General features: G+C 40.9%; 1 protein-coding gene across 2 annotated transcripts in view; it reads right to left on the reverse strand.

Moving 5' to 3' along the window:
- The window catches only part of wdr45b (WD repeat domain 45B), a 36,824-nt gene extending 28,705 nt beyond the window's left edge, over positions 1-8,119 (reverse strand). Inside the window, exon 1 of one of the 2 annotated variants that reach the window (XM_072242118.1) lies at positions 7,949-8,119. In XM_072242118.1, the coding sequence (XP_072098219.1) occupies positions 7,949-8,015 (67 nt within the window). In that variant the 5' untranslated portion in view covers positions 8,016-8,119. The remainder of the gene's footprint in view (positions 1-7,948) is intronic. The other variant, XM_072242119.1, reaches the window with a different exon arrangement.
- Positions 8,120-15,895: the final 7,776 nt, after the last annotated feature.

The following is a 15,895-nucleotide window of genomic DNA, read 5'->3' on the forward strand; positions in this document are numbered from 1 at the left end:
CAGCTAGATAGACACTTGATAAACAAAATGGTGAAGGATTAATGCAGCTAGACAGCAATGTTGAGCTTACTTGCAACTATGATCTTCAGAAATACAACAGCAAGCTTAAGTGGCCAATTATTCACCTTTCTTTGCCAAGTACCACTGCATAGATCAGTGGTGCACAGAGCCCTGGGCCACATACAAATGATGTCTTTGCCCTTCTATATCACCCTGTTCATACGATTATGCCAGAACCACACATTAGAATCCATGATATTGCCACATGCTTGCTCAGTGGGACAACAGCCCATAAGTTATATTCAGATATTTCTTATTAAAACCAAGCATGAAGATTAATTAAGTTTGAAGTCAAGAAGTTGCTTTCAGTTAAAAGCCATCCTATAGTCCAAAGCCTACAATTAGGTTGATCTCAGGTCTATTAAGAAGTCTTTGATTACAATCCTGCATATCTAACAACATCCTCTAAAATCAAGACAACTATCCATGAGGTTTTGGGTCAAGTTTCCGGATGCAAACTACATGCTTTTATACCAACAAGGAGGAACAGGGTTGCTATCTTCACCCTATAAAATCATCTTTGCAATTATTTATTTTGCATTACTTAACAACAATGCAAAATCATTAAGGCTTTTCACAGGAACACAAAGTGAACAATTCAAACGAGCAGATGATGAAGCATTTGAGAATAGGGCTTGCAGTAGGGCATTAAGAAAGCAGGGCCAAGGGAACTGAAGCAATCTCCAGCAAGCGAAACAAAGTTGCACAAAAGGAGGCCAGATTTAAAGGAATTTGCAGTTAGAGAGACAGAGAAGCGGGTAAGAAAAATGTCTATGATTCTAAAATAAACTCATTGCCACAAGAGTAATTATTGAGTGACTAACGAGTATTGGTGCAAAATAGAACATAGTCAGGTTTAGGAGGATGAGTGGTGAACCAACTATTTGGCATCTATGCTTTCAAACACATCTTAGCATCTACACACGTGTGAAGACAAACATCAAAAGTTGCATGCATTCTATGTCTCATTCTAGAACTTGGAGGAATGCTATTCTCTGGTTTGATGCAAAAATATTTCAACAAATACCATGCATGTGAGATTCAGATTCTTTAGTTATTCCATGACAAATTCACAGCACCATTTATTAAAGAAAATCAGAACCTGCCACTACAACATAGCAAGCAGCTTTCCTGATAAGGGTGATTATTGATCAAATTGATTTTTTGCAAATATTAAAAAATCCAGGCTTTACCTTCAGCTAAAAAAAATGACACACTGCAGATCAAAGAAAATTAAGCATAATAGATCTAGGTGACATCTGTGGAATGGATTTTGCCTTTGACATTCTGCTTTGTTATTGCCCAAAGGGATCATTGAGTACTCTGCTTGCTGTTCTATCAATTAAAACTCAATCATCCTCAAGAGTTTAAAAAGTCTGATTTTCTGTCATCATATTTAACAGAAGGGAAAAGTGGACAGTCAAGATGACAGTGAAATTTAAAACAAACTCTAAAACACTTTACAAATATGTAATTTTAAAATAACGGAGAAAACTGCACTGGTTTTCAGGAACAGAGGCTACACAGCAACAATATTGATCTTGTGCTCCTCAGTTGATCAGAACTTGTTAACAAAGCTCAACCTTTTATTTTTATTAAAAAAAGACAATTTTTTTCAGAACAGTGAAAATCTTGAGCAAGTTGTTGAAATTGTCACTTGAGCAAAAACAATCTGCAAGGACTTGAACAGGTCATAACCGATGCCATTGCCTGCATTTGTATATTTAATTATGCATGTGCAGTTGCACAAACTCTCCTTCCTGGTGTTATGATTGCCAGTGCTGATAGCTTCACCACTCTAATTACAATATCTCAGACCTGGTGGCATTGTTTATAGCTTTAATGCCTTGTAGCTTCCATACATGGAACATTGGTAGGTAGACAAGTCCATTTTCTACAGCTACAATATTAACACTATCACAAGAGACTGATTTTGTAATAAAGCAATGCAGGTACCAGATTTTAGAATGGATGTCAACATGTCTACATTCTGCTAAATACTCCCAGGACAGGATGGTCAAAATAGATCACTGCAGATATCCATTCAAGTTTATTTCATCGAAAAAGGTCAGTAAAATGAATAGTTGCATTTACACTGAGATTTGCCTTTAAAACAGCATCTTTGATGACCTTCAAAAAAAGCAACACCCAGGAGCTTTTCAGGCAAATTATTTTCAAAATGTAATCATGGTTATACCTCAAGAGGGAGCACAGTTATACTTCAAGAGGGGGACCAGATCATTTGAAACAGAATTCATCAACATAGAGAAAATCTAAGGGGCTTGACAGAAGTATAATCAAATTTTAAAAAAACATGACTGGGCCAAAGGAGGAGTATTTGAAGGCATAGAGTTTAGTTTAAAAGGTTTAGTTCAGGGGAAGTCAATCTGCAGGAAAGTTCTGGAACCAAATGCAAAAGGAAGTTTGGGAGTTTTTGCCAGAGGTTGCCCATTTCAATCCTAGTTCACATGGTAAAGCTGATCCAAACTTTCTACTTATCATTGGCCCTTTACAGAAATTTGGATATCCTGTGAGAGAAACTGATATGGACTGTGAGTACCTCTTTATGTTCGAAAGATACATAAAGACTACATTACATCTTGCCATGAAGTCCAGTACCCTATGTACAGATTGCATGTTGCTACCGTATTCATCCTTATTTGGATTTCAAGGCCTACTTAGAGAGAGGTTCAGTGATATCAGCTCTGGATCAATTTGTGTTTGCAAATAGGGTTCTGCATTCGTTTCAAGAACTTCCATCAAAACCCATGGGGGAAACATGAATATTGGCAGATCTCACTGTCTTCCAATTTATAGCCCTCCACCCCCTCACTTATAAAGGAAGAGGTGAACAGCAAGTTTATTACTGCCCTTGCATGAAGTAGGCAGACAAAAGCACTGCCAAACTTATGCTTAAACCTCACACATTTTTAGTCACCATTTCTTAAGGGCACCCTTTTAGGCAAATGACCCAACAACAAAAGGACTTCGTTGCAGTACATAACCCACACTAACATGCTTGTATTTCAACACATAACAGATTTTATCATGCACGTCATTGTGAATTCAAGCTCAGGAAATGATTCACAATACGACATATTAGTTAACATAAATTACTGCTTTTTAAATAGTGTTGCTGATTTAGCAAATGCATCTTTAAGTAAGACTGGGTAGTTACTTCCTCCCATAGTTTGCAGTTGTCTACTTTTTCCCATTCCAAGTGTGCGGACTTTCTGCTTACATTCAGGGAAACAAATTAGACAGTAGTAAATTAGTAGAGACTATATCTAACTCTTCCCACAATTTATGGATGTATTAAAATCCCTGTCATTAGGATATATTACCCCTCTAATTTCAGCCATGTCCTTTTGATTTGCCTTTTAATAGTATTGGCAAAAATAATCATTTTCTTCTACACTACTGTACAATGTAAGTATAATGAATTTTGTTGAAATTTCTGCTTCAAGTTCTCTCAATTGTTTAACAGCAGCTTCAATTGGCATCTAGGCCCGAACCACCTTAGCCTGCTTGGAATAATCTTTTAACACTTTATCCTATTCCTTCAAATTAAACCAAAGGACATAGGAATGTAGAATGCCCCCATGATAGAATTCAAACCCTTTAGCACCAGCTACAAGTCATGGACCCTCTAAAACAGCACCAATCTAAAACCAGCCAGTTTAATACCCCAAGCAAGAATGTCATGCCTAAATTCAAATTTAAAACCAAAAATACAAGGTCATGAATAGATTCAAAGATAGATCAAGGGCCAGGTTTCACAGTAAATAATGGTGAAATTACTAGTAAAGTGGACAGCAACAAGTTGTGCTTGTACATGGTAGTTAATCATTAAGTTGCTGCCCTGACTATTCAAACTAAATGCTTTTTAGTTTAGACTCAGTCCAAAGAATTAAAATACTATGTTGCACAAATATAATTAGGTACACTGGTCAAAGGATAAGAATTCAAAGTACATTTATTATCAAAGTATGTATAACAGAATACAACCCTGAGAGTTGTCTTCCCCACAGACAGCCATGAATCTCAGGGTTTTGATCAAAACACAAGCAGAGCTTCATAAGTTCAAACAAACAGATTACAAATATTAACAAGAGGCCAGAAGTAGCTTTGAGATTATACATAAGCACTCAATACTAAATTAAAGAATCAACAAACCGGTCAAGCTCATCACTAACCTATAAGGAAATATGGTACTATTAAGCTCCACTGACACTTATTTGTACTTGACATTATTGTAATATGCAGAGTTAAATTAATCCTGAAAAGACATGAGCAATGAGAGATAAAAATAGGAAATGCTGGAAACACTCAGCACCCATCAAAAGACTAACAGGTAACATGAAGAATCTTCATCAGAACCAACAAGGGGGAGGCTAAGGTTCCTCTATTTACCCCATTTCCAATTCTGACACAGCCTTTAAGACCAAAGTGCTTTTGCGTCAGGTTTAGAATATATCTGTTTTTATTTTTACTTTACTATATTTTTACTTTCATGAACGATGAGGGGTTGGATGAAGAAACAGGACCAGAAGTTAATAAATACATTTTTTAAAAACTCAGGTGTAATTCTTACACGTTACTTTAAGAGCATCCACCAAAGTCTTATTTCCACATCTTTTCATTCTGTGGTAATGTTCTCCTTTAACAAATAGGATCATATCAAATTTAGGCTCAAAAATCCAAATACCAGAAGGGATTTCCAGAAGGCATTCGATAAGGTGCCACACAAGAAACTTATAAATAAGATGCGGATGCATGGAGTCAGAGGAAGTTTATTGGCATGGATAGTGGATTGGTTAACCAATAGAAGGCAGAGTGTTTCTCCGGTTGGCAGTCAGTGGTGAGTGGGGTGCCACAGGGGTCGGTGCTGGGCCCGCAACTGTTTACCATTTACAATGATGATTCAGAAGAGGGGACTGAGTGTAGCATAGCAAAATTTGCTGATGACACTAAACTGAGTGGAAAAGCAAATTGTACAGAGGATGTGGAAAGCCTGCAGAGGGCTATAGATAGGTTAAGTGAGTGGGCCAAGGTCTGGCAGATGAAATACAACATTGGTAAATGCAAGATCATCCACTTTGGAAGGGAACAATAGAGGAGCAGATTGTTATTTAAATGGTGAAAGATTGCAGCATGCTGTTGTGCAGAGGGACTTGGGAGTGCTTGTTCATGAATCGCAAGAAGTTGGCTTGCAGGTACAACAGTTATTAAGAAGGCAAACGGAATGTTGGCCTTCATTGCTGGAGGGATTGAGCTCAAAAGCAGGGAGGTCATGCTTGTGCACCTGGAGTACTGTGTGCAGTTCTGGTCTCCATACTTGAGGAAGGATATACTGGCTTTGGAGGCAGTGAAGAGGAGGCTCACCAGGTTAATTCCAGGGATTAAGGGGTTAACCTATGAGGAGAGATTGAGTCACCTGGGACTATACTCTCTGGAATTCAGAAGAATAGAGGGGATCTTATAGAAACATACAAAACTTTGAAAGGGATAGATAAGATAGAAGTAGGAAAGTTGTTTCCATTGGTAGGTGAGACTAGAACTAGGGGACATTGCCTCAAGATTCAGGGGAGAAGATTTAGGATGGAGATGAGGAGAAACTGCTCTTCCCAGAGAGTGATGAATCTGCGGAATTTTCTGCCCAGGGAAGTAGTTGAGGCTTCTTCACTAAATATATTTAAGAAACAGTTAGATAGATTTCTTATATTCTTAAATACACAGTCAGTAGCTTCTAAAAACAATAATCAACAGCCGCCAGCTTTGGGATTAACTTCCATTATTTGTTATATCTAATTCACCAGAATCAGAATCCAATTGTAAAAGACTGAAATTCTGAGATTCCACCAATTGTAATAATTTACATATTATTATTGGCATAATTTACATATTACTATTTATTTATGGTTTTATTACTATTTAATTATTTATGGTGCAACTGTAATGAAAATGAAATTTCCCCCGGGATCAATAAAGTATGACTGTGACTATGACTAATAATTCAAGGATTTCCAAAGCGCATGCATTTTCTTAACTGTACAGACTTCAGTAGGCATGGGTTAAAGAAATTCTGTTTATCAATGAAAGTTAACTTACTAAGAAGCTGATGAGGGAAGACCATTTAAATTAAAAGATAAAACTCTTACATTTTAGATCATCGTTTTCAATGAATTTTAAGGTTTGTCTATTTACAGGTAGTTAATAGGACCTTTATTAAGGTGCTTTCTTGATAAACTCACTTTTAAGCCACCTTGAAAAACACTCCATCTAATCCCCATTCAAAGATGTTTTATTGGTGTTTAATACATATACTGTAATATGCCCAATGACTGCAATGATCCATGACAAAAGACTCAATCATATCTAAGAAAAGATGTGCTGGAATTGGACAGGGTTCCAAGGAGGTTCACAAGGATGATTCCAGGAATGAAAGGGTTATCATACGAGGAATGTTTGATGGCTCTGGGTCTGTACTCACTGTAATTTAAAATGATGGGGGGGGGGTGGGATCTCATTGAAACCTTGCAAATGTTGAAAAGCCTAGACAGAGTAGATGTGGAAAGGATGTTTCCCATGGTGGGGGAGTCTAGGACAAGAGGGCACACCCTCAGGATAGAGGGGCATCCATTTAAAACAGACATGAGGAGAAATCACCCAGAGGGTGGTAAATTTCTGGAATTTCTTATCACAGACAGTTCTAGAGGCTAGGTCATTGGTGTATTTAAGGCAGAGCTTGATAGGTTCTTGATTGGCCACGGCATCAAAGGTTACAGGGAAAAGGCTGAGGAGGGAAAAACATATCAGCCATGATCGAATGGCGGAACAAACTCGATAGGCCAAATAGCCTAATTCTGCTCCTATGTCTTGTGGTCTTAATGGTGGAAGGATACTTTTCTCATTGGAAAGCTGTGATCAGTGGTGTACCACAGGAACCAATGTTGGGACCCTTAATATTTAAAATACAGATTAATTTGGATGTGAATGTAGGAAGCACAAGTAAATTTGTGGATGATACAAAAATTGGTGTTGCACACAGTAAGGAAGATTGTCCACGGCAAAACATAGATTAGCTGGAAAGTTGGGCAGAGAATTGTCAGATGGAACTTAATCCTGGCAAGTGCAGGGAAATGCATTTTGGAAAGTCACAGGGCCAGGTCATAAACAACAAATAGTTGGGCACTAAGGAATGGAACAGAAATATGCTGAGGGTCAAGTCTATAACTCCCAAAAATTGGTATAAAGGTAGAGAGGATAGTGAAGAAAGCTCCAGCTTACATGTCTTCATAGGTCAAGGAACAAAAGATGGGAAATCATAAAAAGTGCACTATGTGCAGGTCTAGTCACTGGACTATTGGAAAAATGTTTTGCATTGGAGGAAATGCAGAGCAGATTCCCAAGACATTGCCTGGATTGGACTTCAGTTGCGGGGAAGAGATCGGAGAGGCTGGGCTTGTTTTCCTTGAGGAGAAGGAGACCAAGGAGTGATCTGACAAAGCTATGCAAAATTATGAGTCATAGATAGGATAGTCTGAATCATTTTCTTCAATGCTAGAAGTATCAAAAACAAGAGGACATAGACTTAAAGCGAAAGGAAGGAGGTAGAAAGGAGATTTCAAGGGAAAGTTCTTTCATTTATAGGAGAATGGTTGCTATATGGAAAGGGCTGGAAGAGGGAGTGGTGGAATCACATGTTTAATAGTTATTTAGACAGACACTTGAAAAGATAAGACACAGAAGATGGAGTAGATGCGATCAATGTTGGTGGCTAAAAGGGTCGGCCATACATATAACGGGCCGAAGGGTTCGTTAAAGTGTCGCACACCCCACAATGACTCCCAGGCAGGCCGTGCTGAAGGCAAGGAGCCGCACTCACCGTGGTCCTGGTTGAAGCCGGCGTACAGCAGGCCGTTGCCGTGCGGGTTGGCCGGCAGTAGGTCCATGGCTCCACCGCCCCTCAGCTGATCGCCACCATCGCCTCGGCCCGTGCGTCCACTTCCGGCGTCCGCTGCTCAGCCAGCGCTCCAAGTCAAACGCCGCACCACCGAGCGCGCAGGCTAACCAGCCGAGCACAGCGCAGCTCGCTCGCTCGCTTTAAACCAGTGGTTCTCAAACTTTTTTTGGGTTACCGCCCCTTCGGCGCCCAGCGCCCCCTCTCCTTTTCCAGCCGTTGCATAATAACTCTAAATAACTTTGATTTATGATGCACAGCGAAAGAAAATAGGAGCTGCAAATTCAAAGCAGTGACAAATGCTTGCAAAAAATATTCAAATGTATTTAAAACTATAAATAAATTTATTTAATTACAGTAAAAGCCATTTTCGTGAACAACGCTGGTCGCTTAGGCCAACGTTGCACTTAAATCAGGTTAACCTGGACAAAAATGTGCAGATGACTGATTTGATTTTGATAAGATTCACATCATTTCCTTGCAATTGAAGACTGATTTCATTAAACTTGGATGATGTCTGTGAATTATACAGTAATTGCTAAATATGTTAGATACAGTTTTTTTTCAAAAAAAGGTAATAGCCCCACAGTGATGTTCTGTAATTGATGGTTGTGAAGCAAGAACATTGTGATCAGATTATTCCTCAACAATCTGAAATATCGACTTCCCCTTCATATCTGTTTCTAGTCCCCTTGCAAATAACAACTTTTGAATCATGTGTTCTTCTTTTATGAAGTAAATATAAACAAGAAGCAAAGATTCATTGCCTGGCAAAATTGATTCGTCTAACTGCAGAGCAAACTTGTTGGACTAAGTATATTGTGCAACATGTCTTCCACATCCCCCTTTGAACAGAGTTGTCCCTGAGCAAAATTGCTTAAATTATTTGATCGGATGATTTATGCAAAACTGTACTGAGAACATCTCTTACTGTTCTTCTCCAATTGTATGGGGCTTTCCAGATTTAGCAATGAGAAGTCGTATGAAGCACACAAACCATCACTATTTTTTGTGAAGTGCTAGCAGACATGTTTTGATATGTTTTCCATTTCTGAAAGTTTTCACAAAGTAACTGAAAATAATCCAAGTTCGTGTTTGCTTTATCAGAGTGAATTCTCTTCAAATGTTCAAGGAACCTGGACAGTTCCTTTGCCTCATTTGAAAAAAAAACTTTTTCCACCCAACAGACACTTTGGCAACCAAGCTTGGTATAAATCCATATTTCAGATACTCCACACTATACTGTCTACATGTCTTTTTAGTGGAAAACCAGGTTCAGGAAACATTGTTACCTCTCAACCATAAGACCCTTGAACCAGTGGGATAACTTCACTTGCCCCATCACTGAGCTGTTCCCACAAACTATGGACTCACTCTCAAAGTCTCTTCATCTCATGTTCTCGATATTTATTGTTCGTGTATTTATTTACTTAATTTGTGTTTGCACAGATTTTTGTCTTTTGCACGTTGTGTCTGTCCTTTTGGGTGCGGTCTTTCATTGATTCTATTTTGATTCTTCGATTATTGAGTATGCCCACAAGAAAATAAATCTCAGGATTATATACGGTGACATATAATTAGTTTGATAATAAATTTACTTTGTAATTGTATTTTGTTTGGTCTGCTTCAGCTATTCCATTATGGATTAATAACCATGGTCAGTCATCTACTGTTTAATTCCAACTTTAAGTATTGTGATCAATAAAGGGGAAAGCTATGTCATCATCATAGCTTAGGCAAAACCTCTCTGCCTGAAGGTGTATAAAGTGGGGCAGTAAGATCTCAGTTGGGCTGTTGGTTAGAGAAAAGTGGTTAACACCATTCGAAAGGGCAAATTCTGAACTTTACCCCATTGAATGCCATGCACTAATTCACAGCAATAGCATTACTGCTTGATTGGAGTATCAGAATTGTACTAGCTAGCGTTGTCCTACAGTAGTGAACGGTAATAATGAGTGGCCCAGGCCTGGAAATAGCCCGATTTCTTCAGTTCAGATTTCTCATGATACGCCAAATTCCGAAGTGTCATTTCAACAATTACACAATCAGTTAGAGAGAGATGAGGTGATTATGTGATCATAATCAAATATGAGGCACTGAGGATCAAATGCTTATAATAAGTAATTAATTTTCTGAAGTAAGTCTGTAATCCTTCAGCTGCTCTCCCATACTACCGAGCACCCCTACAGTCCCCTTCATCTTTCTCAGCCCCCCAGAACCTCCCACCACCCCACTAATGAAAGCATCAATACTGTCTCATAGCCTGCAGTGTAGACATATACATGTAGCTCAATATCTCTATGGAGTTGGTCAGATCAAACCTAAGTTATATTTTCTTTGCACTATTTGGCTGTTTAGTTAGAGGTGAAGATCTATGATGATAAACTGGAGATGCACACTAAGACAGGCAGTATTTATGCAGAAAGGAAATTGGATTTCACAGTAGTTCTGCTAACCAAAGACAAGTGACATGAAACATAAACTGCATTTCTATCAACACTTTTAGAATGCAAATCCTCTTTGGACCATTTACCAATCTTTTCCAGTTCAGGTGGCTGATAAGAAACCACCCATCTACTTCGATAGACTCCATCTGCATCCCAGTAGGTACTTCCTTGCTTGGTCTTTATTGGGGCCAACCCTATTGTTCCATGGCTGTCATCTACCAACTCAGAGGAGTACACGGCAGTGAGCTACATCAGCAAGTGCATCGATGACATCACTGTGGCCAAGACCATCACTACACGCGCTAACCAGAAGCCATGGATGACCGCGGAGGTGCGTGCGCTGCTGAGGACCCGTGACTCCGCCTTCAGAGCAGGTGACAAGGCAGCCCTAATAACAGCGAGGGCCAAACTGTCCCGGGCCATCAGAGAGGCAAAGCGTGCACACTCCCAGCGAATCCACAGCCACTTCCAGGACAGCGGCAACACGCGGCGCATGTGGAAGGGCATTCAGGACATCACCAGCTACAAGACAACATCACCTGACTGTGCTGGTGATGGCTCCCTCCCAGATGCGCTGAACAACTTCTACGCTCATTTTGAGGTGGAAAATGACATGGCAGCGAGGAAGACCACCCCTCCTCCAAATGATCAGGTGCTGTGTCTTACCGTGTAGGGTCAACCCACAGAAGGCTGCTGGACCAGACATTATCCCTGGCAGAATGCTTAGAGGATATGCAGATCAGCTAGCTGAGATTCTCACTGACATCTTTAACATCTCCCTGAGCAGCGCCGTCGTTCCTACGTGTTTCAAGGCTGCCACCATCGTCCCCGTGCCGAAGAAGTCTTCAGTGTCCTGCCTCAATGACTACCGTCCCGTTGCACTCACATCCATCATCATGAAGTGTTTCAAGAGGCTCGTCATGAGGCACATCAAGACCCTGCTGCCCCTCTCACTGGACCTCCTGCAGTTCGCGTACCGTCCCAACCGTTCAACAGACGATGCCATTGCCATCACCCTCCACCTGGCCCTAACCAACCTGGACAAAAAAGACACGTACGTTCGAATGCTGTTCATAGACTTCAGTTCAGCATTCAACACAATCATTCCTCAGAAACTGATTGGAAAGCTGAGCCTACTGGGCCTGAACACCTCCCTCTGCAACTGGATCCTAGACTTCCTGACTGGGAGACGTCAGTCAGTCCGGATTGGAAGCAGCATCTCCATCACCATCACACTGAGCACGGGGGGCCCCAGGGCTGTGTGCTCAGTCCACTGCTGTTCACTCTGCTGACCCACGACTCTGCTGCAACACACAGCTCGAATCACATCATCAATTTCACCGATGACACGACCGTGATGGGTCTCATCAGCAAGAACGACGAGTCAGTATACAGAGAGGAGGTGCAGTGGCTAACGGACTGGTGCAGAGCCAACAACCTGTCTCTGAATGTAAACATAACAAAAGAGATAGTTGTTGACTTCAGGAGGACACGGAGCAACAACTCTCCGCTGAACATCGACAACTCCTCCGTAGAGATCGTTAAGAGTACCAAATTTCTTGGTGTTCACCTGGCGGAGAATCTCACCTCGTTCCTCAACACCAGCTCCATAGCAAAGAAAGCCCAGCAGCGTCTCTACTTTCTGCGAAGGCTGAGGAAAGTCCATCTCCCACCCCCCCCCCCATCCAAACCACATTCTTCAGAGGTTGTATTGAGAGCATCCTGAGCAGCTGCACCACTGCCTGGTTCGGAAATTGCACCATTTCGGATCGCAATACCCTGCAGTGGATAGTGAGGTCAGCTGAGAAGATCATTGGGGTCTCTCTTCCCGCTATCACAGACATTTACACCACATGCTGCATCCGCAAAGCAAACAGCATTATGAAGGACCCCACACACCCCTCATACAAACTCTTTTCCCTCCTGCCATCTGGCAAAAGGCACCGAAGCATTCGGGCTCTCACGACCAGACTGTGCAACAGTTTCTTCCCCCAAGCCATCAGACTCCTCAATACCCAGAGCCTGGACTGACACCAACCTACTGCCCTCTACTGTGCCTGCTGTCTTGTTTATTATTTATTGTAATGCCTGTACTGTTTTGTGCACTTTATGCAGTCCTGGGTAGGTCTGTAGTCTAGTTTTTGTGTTGTTTTACATAGTTCAGTGTAGTTTTTGTATTGTTCCATGTAGCACCATGGTCGTGAAAAACATTGTCTCATTTTTACTGTACTGTACCAGAAATTACGGTTGAAATGACAATAAAAAGTGACTTGACTTGACTTGACTTGATCTCACTTGAATCGCTTCAGGTTGTTGTAGTGTCTGTGTCATGTTAATCCTGGAATTCCTACTAATCAACTTGCTGTTGTGTTTACTGATAACTTTAACCCCTCTCTTTGGCAGATTGAGGTACCCACCTGCTTCAAGGAAGCTTCAATTACATCAATGCCTGAGAAGAATGTGATAATCAGCCTCAATGACTATCATCCTGTAGCACTTACATCTACTGTGATGAAGTGCTTTGAGAGGTTGGTCATGAAATACCCGTAAATATCAGCTCCAGTCTCGGGGGTGACTTGGATTCATTCCAATTTGCCTACGAACAAAACAGGTTAACAGCAGATACCATTTCATTGGTTCCTCACTTAGCCCTGGAACATCTGGACAGCAAAGATGCGTACGCCAGGATGCTCTTCATTGACTACAGCTCTGCATTCAACACTATCATCCCCTCAATGCTAATCCATAAGCTCCAAGACCTCAGCCTTGATACCTCCTTGCACAACTGGATCCTCGATCTCCTCACTTGCAGAGCCCAGTCAGTTCGGATTAGCAACAACGTCTCCTTCACAATCACCATTAGTACAGGCATGGGCTGAGCCGTCCACGCTACTCGCTTTGTACTTCTGACCGTCAGGCTGAGTACTGCTCCAGTGCTGACGACACCATGTCGTTGGCTGAATCAAAGGCAATGATGAATCAGCAAATAGGAGGGAGATTGATTGAATGGTGCCACAACAACAAGGACAACAAAACTGAAGAGCTGATTATTGACTACAGGAGGAAGAAACCGGAGGTCCATGAGCCAGTCCTCATTAGGGGAACAGAGGTGAAGAGGGCCAGTAACTTTAAGTTCCTCGGTTTTATTATTTCAAAGGATCTGTTGTGGGACCAGCACATGAGGGCACCATAACAAAGAGGCACCATTACAAAGCAGTGACTCTACTTTCTTAGAAGTTTGCACAGATTCTGCATGTCAACTAAAATCTTGACAAACTTCTATGGATGCACAGTGGAGTATCCTAACTGAATGCATCATGGGCTGGTATGAAAACACCAATGCCCAGAAACAGAAAAGCTACAGAAAGTGGTGGATACAGCCTAGTCTATGACAGACAAAGCCCCCTCCACCATTGTTCTCACCTATAAAGTGCACTTCCAGAAGAAGGCAGCATCCATCATCAAGGACCCCCACCATCCAGGCCATTCTTTCTTCTCGCTGCTGCTACTGGTCTTCCATTCAGTACAGCAGCCTTATGTTTCACGCCACCAGGTTCAGGAACAGTTATTATCCTTCAACCATCAGACTCCTGAACCAGAGTGGATAACTTCACTCAACACTGAACTGATTCCCCGACCCATGGACTCACTTTCAAGGACTCTATAACTCATGTTCTCAGTATTATTTATCTGTCTATTTATCATGTTTATTTGTTTTTTTTTGTATGCACACTTTGTCATCTTCTGCCCATCAATTGTCAGTTTTGTATGTGGTTTTTCATTGACTCGGTTATATTTTTTTCTTCTACTGTGAATGCCTGCAAGAAAATGAATTCCGGAGTGGTATATAGTGACATACACATACTTTGATAATACATTTACTTAAAACATGGAACCTTGATACATTTCATTCTGATTTCTTCATTTATTTTACCTGTTGTGTATGTGGCCTGGTTACACAACAATGCTATTAATAAAAACGCTGGAGATGGGAGCTAAGGTTCATTGTTCTTTACTGGCAGAAACCAAACTCGGCACACATGTACAGAACAATTCGTGTCTCATAGCGCATGCTCAATATGCGCTTAATAGCGCATTCAATGACGTGTTATTAAAACATAAAGTAGTCCCTTATTATACTGTAGGCTATACGGTACACTCCTCCCCTTTTATTTTAATAGTGTATCAACTGTTTTTTTTACTAGGGCCCTATGCTAAACAAATATGTTTACCCTTAACAGACAAATGCCTACCATTTGTTTACTTAGTAACTTAATAATATCAAATTATAACAAGCCTTTTTTTCACTTTTGGTTTAAGACCCATTTATAACTCAAGTCTCTGGGGGGGTCTTCTCTAGATTGTCCGGCACTGAAGCAAATAGGTCTTCACTCTATTGTCTGGAATAAATTAAACAATCCACAAATTGGCAGGTTCCAGCCATAAAGAGTAGTCACCTCCGTCTTGCAAAGATGACAAAAGCAAAGTGAAATCCGTGAAAAGGTGAATGTTATTCTTAAAAATATGTACAATCATCAAAACTGAGATGGCATTGGAAAGTGTCTTCAAATAGTGTGTTCTTCAGTGTGTCAATAAACTTGTTTGTCTTAATACAGATTTTCATATAAAAGTCATGAAAAGTTGACCTCTGAGCACAGGGAGTTAAGAAGATGTGCTCCTGCAACTTGCTAAGAGTTCTAGGCAGCAGATCGCCTCCGTATAATGATGATTCCTCTGTGCAGCTGTCCTAGATTTATACACATCTTTGTGCTATCACTTGTCTTCCTGACCCATATCTCATTTCTTCCAACTGGGCTAATTACACAGCCAACCTTCGTATTCTCCTTAGATTCCAAATAGATAGCATGACCTTTATGATACCATCTCTTATCGTAATATAACTTTCCATCTTCTATTCATGCTTCATATCTTTGTGCTGGTGATTCAGCAGGAGTGCTGGGAAGATGCTCAGAAGAAGACGGAGATTAGATTAGATTAGATTAGATTATGAGGACACTCAGTCCTCGTTTATTGTCATTTAGTAATGCATGCATTAAGAAATGATACAATGTTCCTCCAGTATGATATCACAGAAACACAGGACAGACCAAGACTAAAACTGACAAAAACAACGAAATTATAACATATAATTACAACAGTGCAAAGCAATACCGTAATTTGATAAAGAGCAGACCATGGTCATGGTAAAAAAAAGTCTCAAAGTCCTGATAGCCCATCATCTCACGCAGACGGTAGAAGGGAGAAACTGTCCCTGCCATGAATCTCCAGCGCCGCAAACGTGCTGCCGCAGCACCCTGGAAGCACCCGACAACAGCTGACTCTAAGTCCATCCGAAAACTTCGAGCCTCCGACCAGCGCTCGGACACCGAGCACCGAGCTCCATCTCTGCCGAGTGCTTCGACCA

This window comes from Mobula birostris, chromosome 24 (assembly GCF_030028105.1).
Source record: "Mobula birostris isolate sMobBir1 chromosome 24, sMobBir1.hap1, whole genome shotgun sequence".
In the NCBI taxonomy this organism is placed as follows: domain Eukaryota; kingdom Metazoa; phylum Chordata; class Chondrichthyes; order Myliobatiformes; family Myliobatidae; genus Mobula; species Mobula birostris.